Source organism: Tachysurus vachellii, chromosome 2 (genome assembly GCF_030014155.1).
Source record: "Tachysurus vachellii isolate PV-2020 chromosome 2, HZAU_Pvac_v1, whole genome shotgun sequence".
Taxonomy (NCBI): domain Eukaryota; kingdom Metazoa; phylum Chordata; class Actinopteri; order Siluriformes; family Bagridae; genus Tachysurus; species Tachysurus vachellii.
Genome location: NC_083461.1, coordinates 14,484,229 through 14,501,099, shown reverse-complemented (window position 1 = coordinate 14,501,099; position 16,871 = coordinate 14,484,229). Strand labels below are relative to the sequence as shown.

General features: G+C 39.5%; 1 protein-coding gene across 2 annotated transcripts in view; it reads left to right on the top strand.

Annotated features, from left to right (window-relative positions):
* The first annotated feature begins 99 nt into the window (after positions 1-99).
* ablim1b (actin binding LIM protein 1b) overlaps positions 100-16,871 on the top strand; it is a 60,075-nt gene continuing 43,303 nt past the window's right edge. Inside the window, exons 1-2 of one of the 2 annotated variants that reach the window (XM_060858345.1) lie at positions 4,128-4,158; positions 15,076-15,324. In XM_060858345.1, coding sequence (XP_060714328.1) covers positions 4,143-4,158; positions 15,076-15,324 — 265 coding nt within the window. In that variant the 5' untranslated portion in view covers positions 4,128-4,142. Of the gene's footprint in view, positions 261-4,127; positions 4,159-15,075; positions 15,325-16,871 lie in introns of those variants that run through there. The other variant, XM_060858336.1, reaches the window with a different exon arrangement.

Sequence of the window (16,871 nt, the reverse complement as noted above, 5' to 3'; positions counted from 1 at the left end):
ACACACACATATACACACAGTTCCGCCCACAGGGAAACGCGTGCAATGTGTGCTGCTGTTATTCCCTTTGCTGATGTGTAGTGACCGCGGAGTGTGCACTAAACCCCGTGTGTGTGTGTGTGTGTGCGCGCGCTCATGCGCTTGGATCCGAACAGCTCGCATACAGTATGCTCGTATGAAATGAGGAAATCCTGATCAGTTGGCTACTGAAGGCTTTTTCTGAAAATCCCAGTTTCCCCAAAGCGCCATGTCAACCAGAGGTAAGGGCTTTTCTTTTACTTTACTTTTCAAAACAGCTGTTTTACTTGACAAAATACATCTCTGTGCTGTCTGTTTATTTCAGATTAATAGATTAATTTGCTTATTTATTCAGGGACCTTTGTGAGTCAGCTTGAGATTAGAGACTGTCGTATCACCTGTCATGATAAAAAGCCTGGTCTGTGTATGAGTGTGTGTGTGTGTGTGTGTATATATATATATATATATATATATATATATATATATATATATATATATATATATATAAAATGCTCATTCAATGGGCATGATTTTAGATTTGCTAATCCAACCAAGGAAACAACACCCAATGTACTAAGTGCAACTATGCTCTAGTCCAGCAGTTTACTTATCCAAAGAACACTATATGACCAAAAGTATGTGGGCACGTGTCAATCACACACGGATATACCTCTTTCAAAACCGCAGACACTGACACAGATTAAGTTCCCCTTTTTATAATAACCTCCATAATTCCGAGTAGGCTTTCCACTAGATTTTGGTGTGTGGCTGTGTGGATTTGTCCATTCACCTGCAAGAGTGTCACTGATGTCAGGTGAGGAGGCCTGGAGTGCAGCAGCCATTCCAATGCATCCCAAAGATGTTCAGTGAGGTTGGATCAGGGCTTATTCCACATGAGTTCTTCCACATCAAGCCAAATCTTCATGGACCATACTTTGGGAAGGGAAATCTTATTGCTCCAGCATACAAAGACAATTGTGTGTTTCCAGCTTTGGGTCAACAGTTTGACAAATTCTCACATATGTGTATATAATGCTCAGATGTTTTGGCCGTGTAGTGTATCTTAACCTAAAACAAATATGCCATACATTTCTGTCTCCTGACAGGTGTCTAATCTGGTGTAAGTGTGATACAAAGCTCCAGAGTGTCCTTCTGGTTTGTAGCTGAAAGGTTTTGATTGGTGTATGACAGATCCTGCATCTTATGCATTTCCAGTGACTTTTCTAGTTGTGCATATGTCCTACAATGCTGTCTTGTTTTTCTGTACAATTGTGGCCCTCCACAGCTCATAATTACTAGGTTTCAACACTAGACACAAAAGCTTCTTTGTGGATATTGTTAAATTGTATAGAAGAACATTCCATAAATACCCAGAGATTTCCCTTAGAGAAAGAGTCCCCATCTGCACCAAACCGAGAATGTCACTTAAATGGGGAACTGTGAAGGAAGAAGAGGTGACTGCCAGCATGAAACACGTCTAAATATAGTATGACCTGAAAGGTTCTCTTTTTTCAATATGTTTCTTTACTAGCTTTCATCTATCTTTTCTTATACCGTTGTAATTATTTATGATTTATTCTATATAAAGATTTTGCTTTATTGTCCACAATCTGGTTTCACAATTATCAGTAGGAAAGCAGTAAGACGTGTTTGCCCCACGGATAATCTTACCATTCACGTAAACAAGGTTAGGTGTTAAATCATTGTTTTCTTTTTCTGACCATGCTGTGTGTCTGCGAGGCTTCACTGTGCTTACAGAGCTGAGCTTTAGTTTGAAATATGTCTAGCTTTTCTCTGAAATGTTTAGATTGGACAAAGCTAGAGTTACATACATTCCTCTTTGGTGTTTTTAAGTACTTTTAATCAGAATAAAAAACCAAAGTCAATGGGTCTCATATGGTCTGCTTTGGCCGTCTAACGTGTGTGTCCCACTTTTGTCAGCAGCTCTTTACACACCTCTAGTTAACTCCTAACTGTTCTGCATCTGATGGAATATCATAAACCAACTGCATCTGAACTGCTGTGTGACTCTCTATTCCTTTATAGAAAGGTGGGAATTATGGGTGTTCTGTACACACTAGTACACATCATTTGGGCATTTGTATTGGACACTAAATGCATTGTGGGATTTCATGAGTCCACTGGATAGTCAGGCCTGATTACAAATGGCAAACCTCAAAACAAATTAAACTTTTTAGTAAAATACTGGACAAATATATATACACTTCCTTTTTCTTTACAAGCTATTTATTCAGTTACATATCATCTCTTTCTTTTTGCCAGATCACACTTAATGTTCTCCTCTTTTTTTCCCCTCTGATCTTGGATTGGTGTCACCCCACAGGGAAGCCCAGTTTAGGCTGTCAGATTCAGTTAGTGTGAAGATCTGAAAACCAAATCTACTCTAACAATATCCATAAAGAAAGCCATCATTATTTGGAGATTTAATCAGTGTAAACATATTTTCCTGATTTTTTTTACATTTTATTTTCATTAGCATCGTGTTCTTAGACCCACTGTTTCCTAGAGCTCTAATTACCATTTTAGGTAAAACAGCAACACTCCTCTGTTTACAGAATTTATTGGCTTGTTCTCACCTGTAATTCATACTGACAAGTGTATCAGTTGAAGCGGTGCCAGATTTGGTGCATATCTAGTCTACTGTTTGCCACGAGGCAGTAATGCTGACTGCTGAGGTTTGAGGTCAATAAAATCAGCATTGCTGTTGTTTGAGCTTAATCAGGCTTGGTCTTACCACAAACTACCTCTTCCCATCTCTGTAGGCCAGAATCTACTACATTCTTCTCACTGCATTCAAGCCACAGAGAAACAGAGATGTGGAAGAGAAGAAAGAACCAATGATGGACCATAGTGGTACAGTGGCTGGAGAATTTGCTCTGTTGTTAAGATCTAATGCTTAATTTTCTTTTGTTTAGAGTGAACCTAAATAATTATGGGTTTATGTTAACTATGTTAACTATATGTTTATGTATATAGAGGTATATGAGGGATGTGGTAGCCAGTGGTTAAGGTGTTGGACTAATGATCAGAAAGTCATGGGTTCAAGTCCTGGGTCCACCGCTGTTGGGCCCCTGAGCAAGGCCCTTAATCCTTATTCAGTAATAAAATGTAAGTCACTCTGCATAAGGGTGTCTGCTAAATGGCAGAAACGTAGATTGGTGGGTGTTCTATCTTTCATAAATAGTAGCTAAAATGAAATATGGATGTGAGGGCTATAACTGTAATAAACTAAAAATACATCTGTAATAAAAACAATAATAAAACTGATGATGGAATACAGTGGCACACTGTGTACAGTACACAATTTTTTATCTTGATCTGAATCACCTTTCCTAGGAATACTGAGCAGGAAGCAATAGGACACACGAAATTTACCACATAGTAAAGTCTGTTGTTAACTGCACTGTATATACAGTTAACAATGAAAGAAAAAAACAACTGCAGCTTAAACACTTAAATTGTGATTAATTAAAATTCAGAATATAAGCACTAAAAATGCATATTCCCGTCAGGTAGACCTAGCAGGAATTTTGCAAAGACAAGCAACAGTAAACTGGGAGAAATTGGAGTAAAATAAGAAATTAATGAAAACAATGAATTAAAACAAAACAAACTAATTGGATCTACTGTATTGTGCCCTGTGATGGTCTAACACTATCCAGGGTGCCCCCTGACTGGGATAGACTCTAGGCTATCCTGTGTAAGATGAGAATATGGATAGATAGATGAATTTACTGTGTGTTGGCAAGTAAGTCAGCTTAAAAAAATAAGGCAAATAAACAAATACCGAGCTCACTCCTGCATTAGCTCACTGAAGTTTCCAGTGTTTCATCTCAAGATTCCTGAATTTTTAGTCCCTATGCACAACTCTCATTTTTCACCTGTCAGCTGCTGTGTTACTTACCTTACTGGTCCTCCTTATACTGTTCCAAGGTTCTGTGCAGGTCCTGTGTGATGTACAGTGTGTGTGTATGATTTTGGTGATAACCTCAGATTGGACCAGACTTCCAGACTCGACAGTATGACCTACTTCACACACAGACGCTGCTATAAATGTCACTGATGATTGAGCTCTGTAGCATGAAAGCCAGTGGGAAGGAAGAATGGGATTTTTCACGGGTATTTTCAAGAGCTTATGCTCAAGTCATTTCACAGTCTCTATCTATCTATCTATCTATCTATCTATCTATCTATCTATCTATCTATCTGTCTGTCTGTCTGTCTGTCTGTCTGTCTGTCTGTCTATTTATCTATCGTTCAGACAGTCACTATACAAAGCTAACAGCACTTTGCTCTTCCATCTGATAGGTCACTTTGCATATATTATTTATGGATAAACAGATATAGAAACACTGAGATAAGATATATGTTTTTATGTACAAGCAGGTGTACACCGGATAGAACACGTCATTTTGATTCTAGCTGAGCACACACTCCTGTGTTCCCTTCAGGCTGCTGATTTTGTGTTTCTGTGCTAAAAAACTGCCGTAACAACAAACAAGCATCAGCGTCAGGCTCCAGAGCTGCTTGCACGCTGAAAATAAAATGCTCTGCTTCATTTCACAGTTTATCTCACAGTGTGTTGTAATGGTTTGGGGCTACATATTCCAGTGTGCTCTGGTGTTCAGTTTCCTTTCACTTATCGCCACACAGGCAAGAATCTGCTTGAAGTCCTGCAGGGAAACAGCAGCCTTATTTTTTTGGCAGTCGGACAAATTTTGCCCCAATTATTTCCTCTGTTATTGTAGAATGGGATGTGCGCAAACCCGCTGACCCTTTACTGTAACAAAGAGTCACTTTAACAAAGATTCACTTTCTCATGTACAGTGACCATGGAGTAATCACAGACTATAAACCATTTGACCCTTAACTTTATAACTTCCCTGTATTACCTAGTCTGTCAGTTCTTATTTAGTGTTTTACTTCACTTGATTGTTGGTGTGTGTGTGTGTGTGTGTGGGTGTGTGTGTGTGTGTGTTTGAGAGAGAGAGAGAGAGAGAAATGTATGATTCAGAATTTTCAGACTCTATGATTATCATTCATTCAACAATTTGTTCTTCTTGCTCTTTGACATCAGACTGCATGCCCTTCATTTAACCTCGTACCATTTATGTTCTTGTTTCTAACTGTCCTGAGATGTACATCCAAGACAAACTGGAAAAAAAAACAGTAGAGACTTTACATACAATTCATCTACAGCAGGGAGTCTATGATGCCTTGCAGACCTCTGGGTTTAAACAATGCTGGTCATTTTTATTCAGGAGTGTTATAATCTATCATTAAGTTTCATAATAAATTCATTTTCATCACACGTTGTAGTGGCTGGTTTTTCCTTTCTGAACAGTATTGTCATTATACGTGGAGGGAAATGAATATTGGAGATGATTACACTGGGTGAAAATCAAAAATAAGCAGCAGCTATTTTTCCCATGAAATGTTTCACTGAAACTAAAAGTAGACGATGGAGTTTGCCAACCGCCTGTCTATAACTGGTTTGATCATTATTCCAGTAACATCACAATAAAACTCTTTCAGCAGCCTTGGAATGTTGTGTGTACACTGGCAAGCCTCCATTCTAGGCAAATTAAAGCCAGATTTGGTTTAGAATGGCAAGACTTGTAATCTTTAATTGTGGAGCATACTGGGGAAAAACAGCAATACTTTTACTATTGAATTCTTGATAGGAACTGGTGTACACATGGTCATGACAGTATGGGGACTTAATTGCTGCTTCAAAAGCCTCCTGTCAGAGAAAGAGCCTGCAATCACATTAATTATTCTTCAGTAAGGTGCAATTAAATGAATAACATCTTTAAAGGGCCTTAGCAACAACAACTGAATGGACTCACAGCTCTTCAGTTCAGCTCAGTGCCCTCATGTGTACATATTTCTGGCCGTGTCTGTTTTCTCCAGTGTAAAGCTGTGATCAGTCATCCTTCTGTTCTGGTTTGTTGTATCTGGTTTCTTCAACATGGAACAATCAGACAGTTCTCTTCCTTTGGTCAGGATGGTGGATTTGTGTTTGAACAATGATTTCATCTAGTTTAATGGCACATTGGGCAAATATTGTTTTTTTGGCTTTTTTATAGCAAGAAACTAGAGACAAAATTTGTAGTTTTACAGCCCTGTTCAACTTGGGAGGTGAATTGCAACATCATAAGAAAAACCCTGAGGAATATCTAGTTTCAGTTTTGATATCTTTGAGATTCTAACATGTATAAATTCTACATACATCGGTGAACATTAAATGATAACTGCACAAAGCAGATGTTCAGCACAGGTGAGTGGAGCCTGCGATGGAGTTTATTGCACTGAGGCATGTGTGCAAGGCGTGTTGTGGGTAGGCATGTGCCTCGGTTGTGGCTGTGACACCAAACATGGCTTATGGAAGAGAAAATTAGTTACAAAGTGGGTTCAATCGCACTGGGTCAAAGGAAAGAATCTGACTGTTCTCATGGGACAAGACCATTGCTGCTGGCTGACATTAATTTTAATGCCTTTGTGGTTAAAGTGTTACAAACTCAGAGATATTCAACCTCTCTCTCTCTCTCTCTCTCTCTCTCTCTCTCTCTCTCACACACACACACACACACACACACACACACATCCCTGTTGGTGACTGATTGCCTAATAGCTCACTTATAAAATCTGCCCTTAACTCAATACTGGTAAGCCTCTTTGGTTCATAGACTATCAAGTGAAAACACATCATTACTCTACATTCACTATAGCCAGTAACAAGTCTCATGTCACTTGTAGTTTGTCTCTTGTGAGTGTGTGGTGACCGCTAATGTTGTCGCTTGTGGCTGCACACTGCTCAGTGTTACAATGAAAAACTTTAGTAGCAATATAAAGCATCTGAAGCTAGTTAAAACTGTGAAATTTGGTTGTTTGGCTTACATGTTATATGCTAGGCTTCATACTAGCATTGTTAACAGATTATCAAAGCATATCCTAACTATATTACATATCGTACACATACCATACTTTGTTTCAAGCTTTATGTTTTCTTCATTAAATCTCTGTGCACATTTAATGAGAGGTCATATTTGAACTATATATGATGAAATCACAATTAAGCTTGGTCGTTTTTGCATTTCTAAGAGTTCGGTTGAATTAAATGCATATAAGGTTGTGGTTGAATAAATAACTGTTTGATCAGACAGGCCATAATTCTCTTTTTTGTCATATCTGATTTGCATAGAATTGAAAAATTTCAGGGGGGCACGGTGGCTTAGTGGTTAGCACGTTCGCCTCACACCTCCAGGGTTGGGGGTTCGTTTCCCGCCTCCGCCTTGTGTGTGTGGAGTTTGCATGTTCTCCCCGTGCCTCGGGGGTTTCCTCCGGGTACTCCGGTTTCCTCCCCGGTCCAAAGACATGCATGGTAGGTTGATTGGCATCTCTGGAAAATTGTCCGTAGTGTGTGATTGCGTGAGTGAATGAGAGTGTGTGTGTGTGTGCCCTGCGATGGGTTGGCACTCCGTCCAGGGTGTATCCTGCCTTGATGCCCGATGATGCCTGAGATAGGCACAGGCTCCCCGTGACCCGAGAATAGTTCGGATAAGCGGTAGAAAATGAGTGAGTGAGTGAGTGAAAAATCTCAAATCAAATGTTGCACTGATCCATGTTGTGTATAAAGAAATTAAATGGGTATTTTGTCGCTTGCAAAAACGTAGGGTTGATCTGCATTCACACAAGTCGCCAGTCACTGTAATATTAAATTGCTGGTACTCGTTCACACTATGGTTGCTATAGTAATAACATTGGTCACTGGGTAGTGCAACTAGCATTCAAAATCCTTTTTTATTGCCGCTAAATATGGGAGAAGCAGTGTGGGCTCTTTGCCATAGATAACAACGTGTGCCCCAGTGCCGTCACTCCCATTGGTACTTGCTGAACTAAATCGCATTTGCATAATGTTAAACTTTTCCATACTTTATCACATCACTGGACACTCTCATATCTTGACAGTTGCTCATTTTAGCTGGAAGTCAGCAGCGGAAAAGGAATGGTATCTGTTCTCTTTGAATTTAAACATAGGATTACACATACTTTTCCCAAAGATTCACAGCCATTATACTGCTAAATTTGCATTCCGGTTTATCTACGTTTGTACTTTTTTGGAGCAAGATCAGCCAGTACAATAACACAACACAACTCGGATAGAGGTTGCTGATTCTTCTCTAAAGGATCTTTCTTAAGGGTCATAACATTTTCACATGAAGATTTTCTAACAAATAAACGAGGCTACCAGGCAAAAATGCTAGCATATGGTATAGGTTATGGGGTACAAATCCAGGTTAGTAGGGGTCTAACTTTCTAATTTGAACCAGGCTTACAGAAAATGCAAGAGAAAAAAAATAAGTGGAAACAATGACGACATTAAGAAAGAATTTGCTTGAGATTTTCTCAGCTCTGAGGCAAAGCAGGGATCCCGGTGAGCATTGGTGGGGCTGTTAGCTTAAGATTGCAGACACGATATTTTGTTATTTTTTCCACTGGACTGAAAACAGTTTGTATTTGCATGATAAGAATTACAGAACTGTGTCCTAAAGTGCATGCTGTGTGCTCATTCTCTGTCTTTTGTATGTGTGTAAATGCGCTTATGTTGACCTCAGAGCAGATGTGGTGCTCCATCAGATGAACAAACTGAATCTGGTCCCTGATGTGCAAACACTTTACATATGTGTAGGGAGTACACAGCTGTGTTCGTGAGTGTGTGTTGTAGAGATCATGGGAATGATAGGAATCACACCATTCAGGCCCCTCAGAGTAAGCAGACTGGGGAGAAAGGGAGTTATTGCAATGTACCTAAATGACACAGGCTTCTTGCTCTAGATTTCTCAACATAGATTAATGTTCTCTCTCTCTCTCTCTCTCTCTCTCTCTCTCTCTCTCTCTCTCTCTCTCTCTCTCTCTCTCTTTCTCTCTCTCAATCTCTCTCACCCTCTCTTTCTCAATCTCTCTCACTCTGTCTTTCTCTCACTCTCTCTCAATCTCGCTCACTCTGTCTCTCTCTCTCACTCTCTCTCAATCTCTCTCTCTCTCTGTCTCTCTCTCTCAATCTCTCTCTCTCTCTCTCTCTCTCTCTCTCTCTCTCTCGCTCTCTCTCTCTCTCTCTCTCTCTCTTATTCTTCGTGTCTGTCTCATATTCCCTCGACTCATGGTCTTTCACCATGCAACATTCTTGTTGATTTAAATTCCATTAGGGATATTGAATTGGGTCATGTTTTCAGAAAAAAAAAACATACACATGAAGATTTCAGATATTAGCCTCGGGATATGGCTGACAGTTTACAACATGGTGTGCAAAGTCTGAGTGAAATATATTTTACTGTGCTTGTTCTGCAGAGATCACAACATGAGAGCCATCATCAGCTATGACAAGTGCCATTTTTGAATTCACTCACTCACTCACTCACTCACTCACTCACTCATTTTCTACCGCTTATCCGAACTACCTCGGGTCACGGGAGCCTGTGGCTGTCTCAGGCGTCATTGGGCATCAAGGCAGGATACACCCTGAACGGAGTGCCAACCCATCGCAGGGCACACACACACACACACACACACACACACACACACACACACACTCTCATTCACTCACGCAATCACACACTACGGACAATTTTCCAAAGATACCAATCAACCTACCATGCATGTCTTTGGACCGGGGGAGGAAACCTGAGTACCCGGAGGAAACCCCCGAGGCACGGGGAGAACATGCAAACTCTACACACACAAGGCAGAGGCGGGAATCGAACCCTCAACCCTGGAGGTGTGAGGAGAACGTGCTAACCACTAAGCCACCGTGCCCCCCTTATTTAATTTAATTTAAAGATAAAGTTTGTATTTTTTTACATATATACATCCATTTTTTCATTTTCTATACTGCTGATCCTACCTAGCCTGGAGTGTGTCCCCACTGGACAGGGTGCCATCGCAGGCACAATCACACGTGTGAACACAAAACAAAAACAAAGACACTACGTACGAGAAAAAACAAAGCCTGCGAAAATGACTCCCTGGTATATATTCTAAGATATCCATGACAAATTCAGATATATCAGTCACGCTGTTTGATGTGTCTTTGAACTGCGGAGGCAATCAGAAAATGAAAACTCTGCGCATACATACAAAGTCAGAGGCAAATATACTAACTACTATGCCTCCATGCCATGGCATAAATCACTGTGCTCTAGATGTCACAAATTAAAAAAAAACTTTAGTAGAACTATTATTTAATATTGAATATAAACAATATTCCTACACAGTACATATGAATTGTTTTTCTTTTTTTTTAAATTTGTTTCTGACCTTGAAATAAACTCAAATTCACTGCAAATTCACAGGTGCTCAGTTGGGCCTCCTCCAAAGGAATGGGTCACTTTATTATCAGAAGGGGTTAGTAGAAAGGTAAACAGAAGTGTTATCTATGTTTTCATTTCAGTTTCCTCATTTTCTGTGTAGTCACCGGATACTGCATGTTGCCAAGACCAAGTAGTGTGATTTTGATCGACTCAGCAGCACAGACCCTGTATGTGAACTAGCACACAACTCAAATCACATCTGCGTAACATCCCACAACAGAACATTACACAGAATTGGAGCGGTTACATATCTGATAGCGGATGCAAGTCTCTGATATGTTTTTAGCTATCGGCTAATTAACCGAGCTTTAGTATTTCTATTTAAAATTAAATCTTAAAAGGTTCTGTGTATTGAATCCGTTATCATTGCTATCAAACACCACCAGGGGGCATGGGCATGAGTCTGCTGGAGGATGCCGGTGCTGTCTCTCTTAAACATATCTTAAGTCTGGATCAGACAGGATTAGACATCAGAAAGGTCATCGCTTTTCTCATCCTTAGGTAAAGAGAAAGGTATTTTAGAAACAGGAGCAGGATTGACATTAAGTGCATCCTTTAAAATCGACTTTTGGAAATAACACTTCAGTATAACTGAGATCTGTTCTCTCTGTTGTAGAATTTTAGACATCCTGCATTGAAATAGTGACTGCATGTAATGTGTGGAGTTTGCAGTATAGATCATGTTATATAACAGTATTTTGCTCATCTTCATGAAGCAGTGTGTCTTGGCTTGAGAATATCTGGATTCTGTTTTTGTAGCTCCTTTATAGTGTGACAGGTTACAAAGGTTGTCCAGAAAAGGAGAACTGCACATCATTGTGTGACAGCTTAACTAGGCTCCTCACAAACACAGCTCTCTCTCAGCTTTTCATGCATGTGTGTGTAAACATTAAAATAATGACCTGCTGTAAAGGACATTAGACCAGAGTCATGTATGTGGTTAGGAAAAATGAGGGAGGACCTGATGGCACAATGGAAGTGCTATCTATCAAAATACACAGTCTGAGTACATAAGAATAGGCTGTGGAGAACATTGCTGTGTTAGCTGCTTGATCATGCTGACCTTGCAGATATCAGAATTATAATACATAGCGATTTCCCATCGGCATTGTGACGGTGCTGGTTTGGGTCGAGGATTAATCTCAAATGGTTCCACACTTTTTCACTGAAAAATGCCGGTAATCTATTATAAACCCAAATTCTGTGTATCTGTAACAAAAAACTTCTGTCCTACACATGGTCATGGGGATCCTAGAGCCAGGTCAGGTTAAACACTGTGGACACAGAGCAGAGGCAGGGGCATGTGTAAGACTAGTGGTTAAGGTGTCGGGCTACCAATCAGAAGATTTTGATCCCAGGTCCATCAAGCTGCCGCTGTTGTGCACCTGAGAAAGGTCCTTAATCCTCAGTTGTATAAATATGAGATAATGTCAGTGGCTCTGGATAAATCTGCCAAATGCTAAAATGTAAATGTTAATGAATCAACCGTCTAAATCTGGAGGTGAGAAGCAAATGTGCTAACCACTAAGCCTCCACGCACCACTGCTCACAGAAAAAATTGATCAATTGAAAAAAGACATGCAGGGTCTAAAGACTATCCTTATGTATTAAAATTTTCACTCCTAAATCATAATATCATATAAAAATTTATAAATAAATTGGACGAAGCAAATATTTTACTGGTGAACGTAACTAAAAAAAGTTTGACTGCTCATGATTCCAACACAACAAAAAGCTAAATGCAATAAAACCCTGTATCCATCATCTCACCTGTAGTTATTGTCTATGATAGACAGTGTGATCTGTGCTGTATATAGATGCTGTGGATTGGATGGTATTGGATGTTCTCAAAGACAGGTAAAACTGCATGGGTGTTATTATTTTTACACTGTGCCTTAGGAAACTCCCACATATGGTTATGCAACGGTTCGGGTTCTAACACTTGTGGACCGATTTTAAAAAAGGTTTGTTGGTTCTCTTGTGAGTGGAGAAGATGATACTGGATGGATGGATGCGTTAATATCACTGTCTATAAATGAATTCAGGCTGCATGTTTCATTGATCGCTGTTCAGATCATGTTTCATGTTTTCCTTTGTGTCAACTAAGCAGCCTGGTCCTATTTTAGTTCATGTCTTGTCACTATATAAAATGAACGTTTTTAGGAGTTGAGGATTGTTAATGTTGGCCTAGATATAAAAAGAAAAAAGACCTTGAGTAAAACAGGATCAGTTAGTAAAACTAAGTACTAATGACTGTGATTGCGTTTGTAAAAATAAGTTCAAGATTCAACACCTCTCCTCTAAATAACTCCCATACTTTTGTGTTTGTTTAACTTTGTGTGTCAGGGACTCTCAGGGTAGGGGTCAGTGGTACGGAATACTTTATACGCTTGTGTTCAGTGGTCAGTAACTAAATGACTCAACATATCAAAATGTCAAGAGGACACACTTGCTGTTCCCCTATTGTGTGTGGTATGCAAGTCATGTGTTTGTGTGTGTGTGTGTGTTCAGTAGTCATCCAGACTATTTAAAATGCATGCTGTAAATAAATGAAGGTTGTAGCATCAATGAGCTTGAATATGTTTTTCCATTTTCAATTATTCAAATATTTCACATGTATTCAGAGCTTTTATAAGCTTTTACATTGCTTTTACTGCCAATGTATCTGATTTGGATGCTTGTAAATGACAGAGCTAATAGGACCACCTGGTGTCCAGGGCAGTGATTCTACACAATCCAGATGGTGTCACCTTGTGAGTCGTCTGGAAAAAGCTTACCTGTGTAATAGTCTGTGATCAAGCTTCATTATGAGTCACACTGTTTCCGTGTCCGTGCCGTAGGTCTGTACAGTTCAGTAAAGCAGGAATACAGTTTAAAATTCCAAAGTCATTATCACTCACATTAGAGATACACAGCAGTGGGGAAGACATTTAAAGACAGGCATCTAGTAAATAGCTAAACATGTTTCTGTAGTAAAAGTTTAGGTTTATAGATCCCCTCTGCTAACCTAAAACATGTCTGGGATTATTTCTGTTTTGGATTTAGGATTTCTACTGGATTTTATGTTTTAGAATATTTTTAGTTTGGCTTACGTCAGGATAAAATGACTTTCTGTGACATCATACTATCTGGACTGTGTTTCCCAGAATCATTAGGTGTGTGTGTGTGTGTGTGTGTGTGTGTGTGTGTGTTAAGTTGTTGTACCAATGTACAACTAATGTACAATGTTGTTAAGCCCTGTATCATTTCCTGTGCACAGTGGAAAAGATATTACACAAATCCTGCTGAGAAGACCATTATTATATGAGCAGTTTAATGAGCCAGATGAATAAGGTCTCTAGGTGAATTGTTTTAACTATTAAATGTCGTCTAGTTTTTGCTGAAGAAAAGGTTTTTATGATTTATGTGTCTATGATCTGGGCCTTGCACAAATCATACCCACATAAACGAGTCTATTTTAAATGAGGTTGTTCACACAAACTGTACAGCAGCTCCGCCGTGGTGCTTAATGACCCAGGGTCAAGGTGGCTGTCTTGGTAAAGTTCCAAGTTAAATGTGGATACGTTCTGGAGTATAAACACAGAGGAACACAGTGTTTTTATTGAATATTTTTTACAATTAAATCTTTGTATGGCGAAGGAAAGTCAAAACATGCAGTATATATTTTGAGGTTGTAACACAATAGGAGCTTTTTGCTCCTATTCTACAACCAAATAATCTGTTAGTAATCAGATTAATAGCTCAACTGGCTTGAAAAGACTTCACGTAAACACCTCAATCAGATTGAATTTAATCTAAATGCATAGGGTGGTGTAGATCTGAAATAATCCAGTAAATAGGAAATAATTAGCCATATAAACAAGAATTTGAATTGGATTGCACTGTTTTGTCTATAGTATTATTATAATGAATGAGTGATCAAGGAGTTGGGCACGGTGGCTTAGTGGTTAGCACGTTCGCCTCACACCTCCAGGGTTGGGGGTTCGATTCCCGCCTCCGCCTTGTGTGTGTGGAGTTTGCATGTTCTCCCCGTGCCTCAGGGGTTTCCTCCGGGTACTCCGGTTTCCTCCCCCGGTCCAAAGACATGCATGGTAGGTTGATTGGCATCTCTGGAAGATTGTCCGTAATGTGTGCTTGCGTGAGTGAATGAGAGTGTGTGTGTGTCCTGTGATGGGTTGGCACTCCGTTCAGGGTGTACCCCGTGACGCGAGGTAGTTTGGATAAGCGGTAGAAAATGAGTGAGTGAGTGAGTGAGTGATCAAGGAAAATGACATTCTAATACACGACATACACGAAATTCTTAAAGAGTCCCCTAATCAAAGAAGGTGTTTATGTGTCTATCTCAGAGCAGTGCTGCTTGTATTGCTGTGTGTGGACACCAAATCATCAATCATGACACGGGGCTGGCCCAGGTGCTCTTTCAGCCCTCAAGGGAAAACAGTCACTAAAAATACATCAGCCATAAGCTGCTTATAGCATCCAGGAATAAGCTCAGGGTAGCAGCTCAGAGCTGCTTTTCTGCTTTCCGAGGAGAAGCACTACTGTACATCCACCACACATGGATCTGCCCTCCTCAGACTCTGTAGTCCCGGTGTAGTGAGTTGTATCTGAGTGCTGTGTGGTACTTCCCCTTACCCACTAGTGTATAATCTGCATCATTTGGTAGAAGACCTCAACATGCCCAAACTGAGCTCCCTGGGCAAGCTGTGCGGTTCGAGCCACAGCGATGACATCATTATTCAGGACCAGGTCAAGCACAAGAACTCTGTGCGCCGCATGTCAATCAATAAGGATGGAAACGTGGCCGAGGTGCTTTACCTCATTCCCAAACAGTCAATGATGGAACAACTGCCCTTCCTTGACCCTAGAGAGTACCTGATCCTGGAGAGGATGCCACCTTCTGATATAGGAGCTGGTAAGAGAGCTTACATATGGAAAATGAGAAATGTGCAGTATCCCAAAAAGAAAGCGATGTTATATATGTATACACTTCATCTTTAGTTCTTATTTGGTGCTACGATTTGACACAAACACGTTTTTTGTTCCAGGCAAAATGAAATTAGCAATCAGTGTGTAACTTTAGTATTATTAATTTAATATTGCACTACATTAATTGCACAATTCCTATTGTTGTTCTTTCAAACCAAATTTCCTAAATTATTTTGTACATTGTGACAGAATAGAACAGCACAATATTGTCCATAGAATGAAAATGAGTCCGATATGATTAGGATGTGGAAAAATATCATGTGAGCAGCAGAAAAAAGAATGGTTTCAATATTTTTTTAAGGATAATAATCCAACTCAAGACATGCATGTTTTAACCAAACTAACTGTGTTGTTTGCAGAGATCCATGAGTTTATCCTCTGTCATCAGTGCCACTAATTATACAGTTGGGTTAAATGTGGATTTTTAGTGAGATATTATTTTTAGACATTAAAAGTAATTATTAGATTATTTCTAATTATTAATTCAGTTAATTGTATTAAAGTGAACTTTGGTGTGTGAGGGAATGTTTTACACACGAGACACTTTTTTTGTTTATTTAAATCTACTAAATGTAAAATGGCTTTGTGTTAAATGTACACAAAAAAATAGCTTTTCAATGATTAGTTTACAGATCGTTATTTTTCAGTTTCACTTATTAGAAAAGTTCAAACATAACGATCACAGCTTTATTTAAACTTTTTCTTTTTTGCTGAAGAGCTTTGTTTTATATCACATCAGCGGATGTTGTGTGAGAAATATGGTCTTGCTCACCACAGCTGGTGAGGATGAGCTCTGTGTGGTTGTGTGGCAGCTACATGGTGCGCTAGAATGCTGAATATACTGAATAATATCTTTTGAGACGTAGTGCTGCGTGTCACCTGGTGTTTAAGCGCTGCTCTAGTGGCCACATTCAGGACAAAATCTGCATCCTTGTTGCTTGGATACTTGTTTAATGTTTATTTTTTTCTATGGTGATATGGAGAAGTGAAAGCTCGTGATTGTGTCTAGATAGGAAAACAAAGTATTTTAGAGATATGAGATATCTTTACCTAATAATAAAAAAAACGGTTCAAGGTTCAAGGTTTAATTATCAATGCCACCATATGTGAAGACATACAGAAGAATCAAAATACAGATTCTCTTTTCTCTTATCTAGTCGGGACAAAGATGAGGAACATGAAAGTGAACAAAAAGCACTCGAAAATGCACAATTAAACACCGATGCCGGAGAGAGAGGAGATCTTGAGTGGATCAACAACACAAATCCTGTATTCTGTTTAGTTTATTCAAACAAGTCTCCCAGCTCCTTGGTTCATTGTTTCTTCCACAGCCCGGATGGAAAGCCAGTCCAGTTGGAGGGCATCGTACAAAACATTCACACACTCATTCAAACACTCATTTAAACTGCCAGTCAACCTAATGCTGTGTTTTAAGAGGAAATGCACACATACACATGGAGAACATCTGAGACT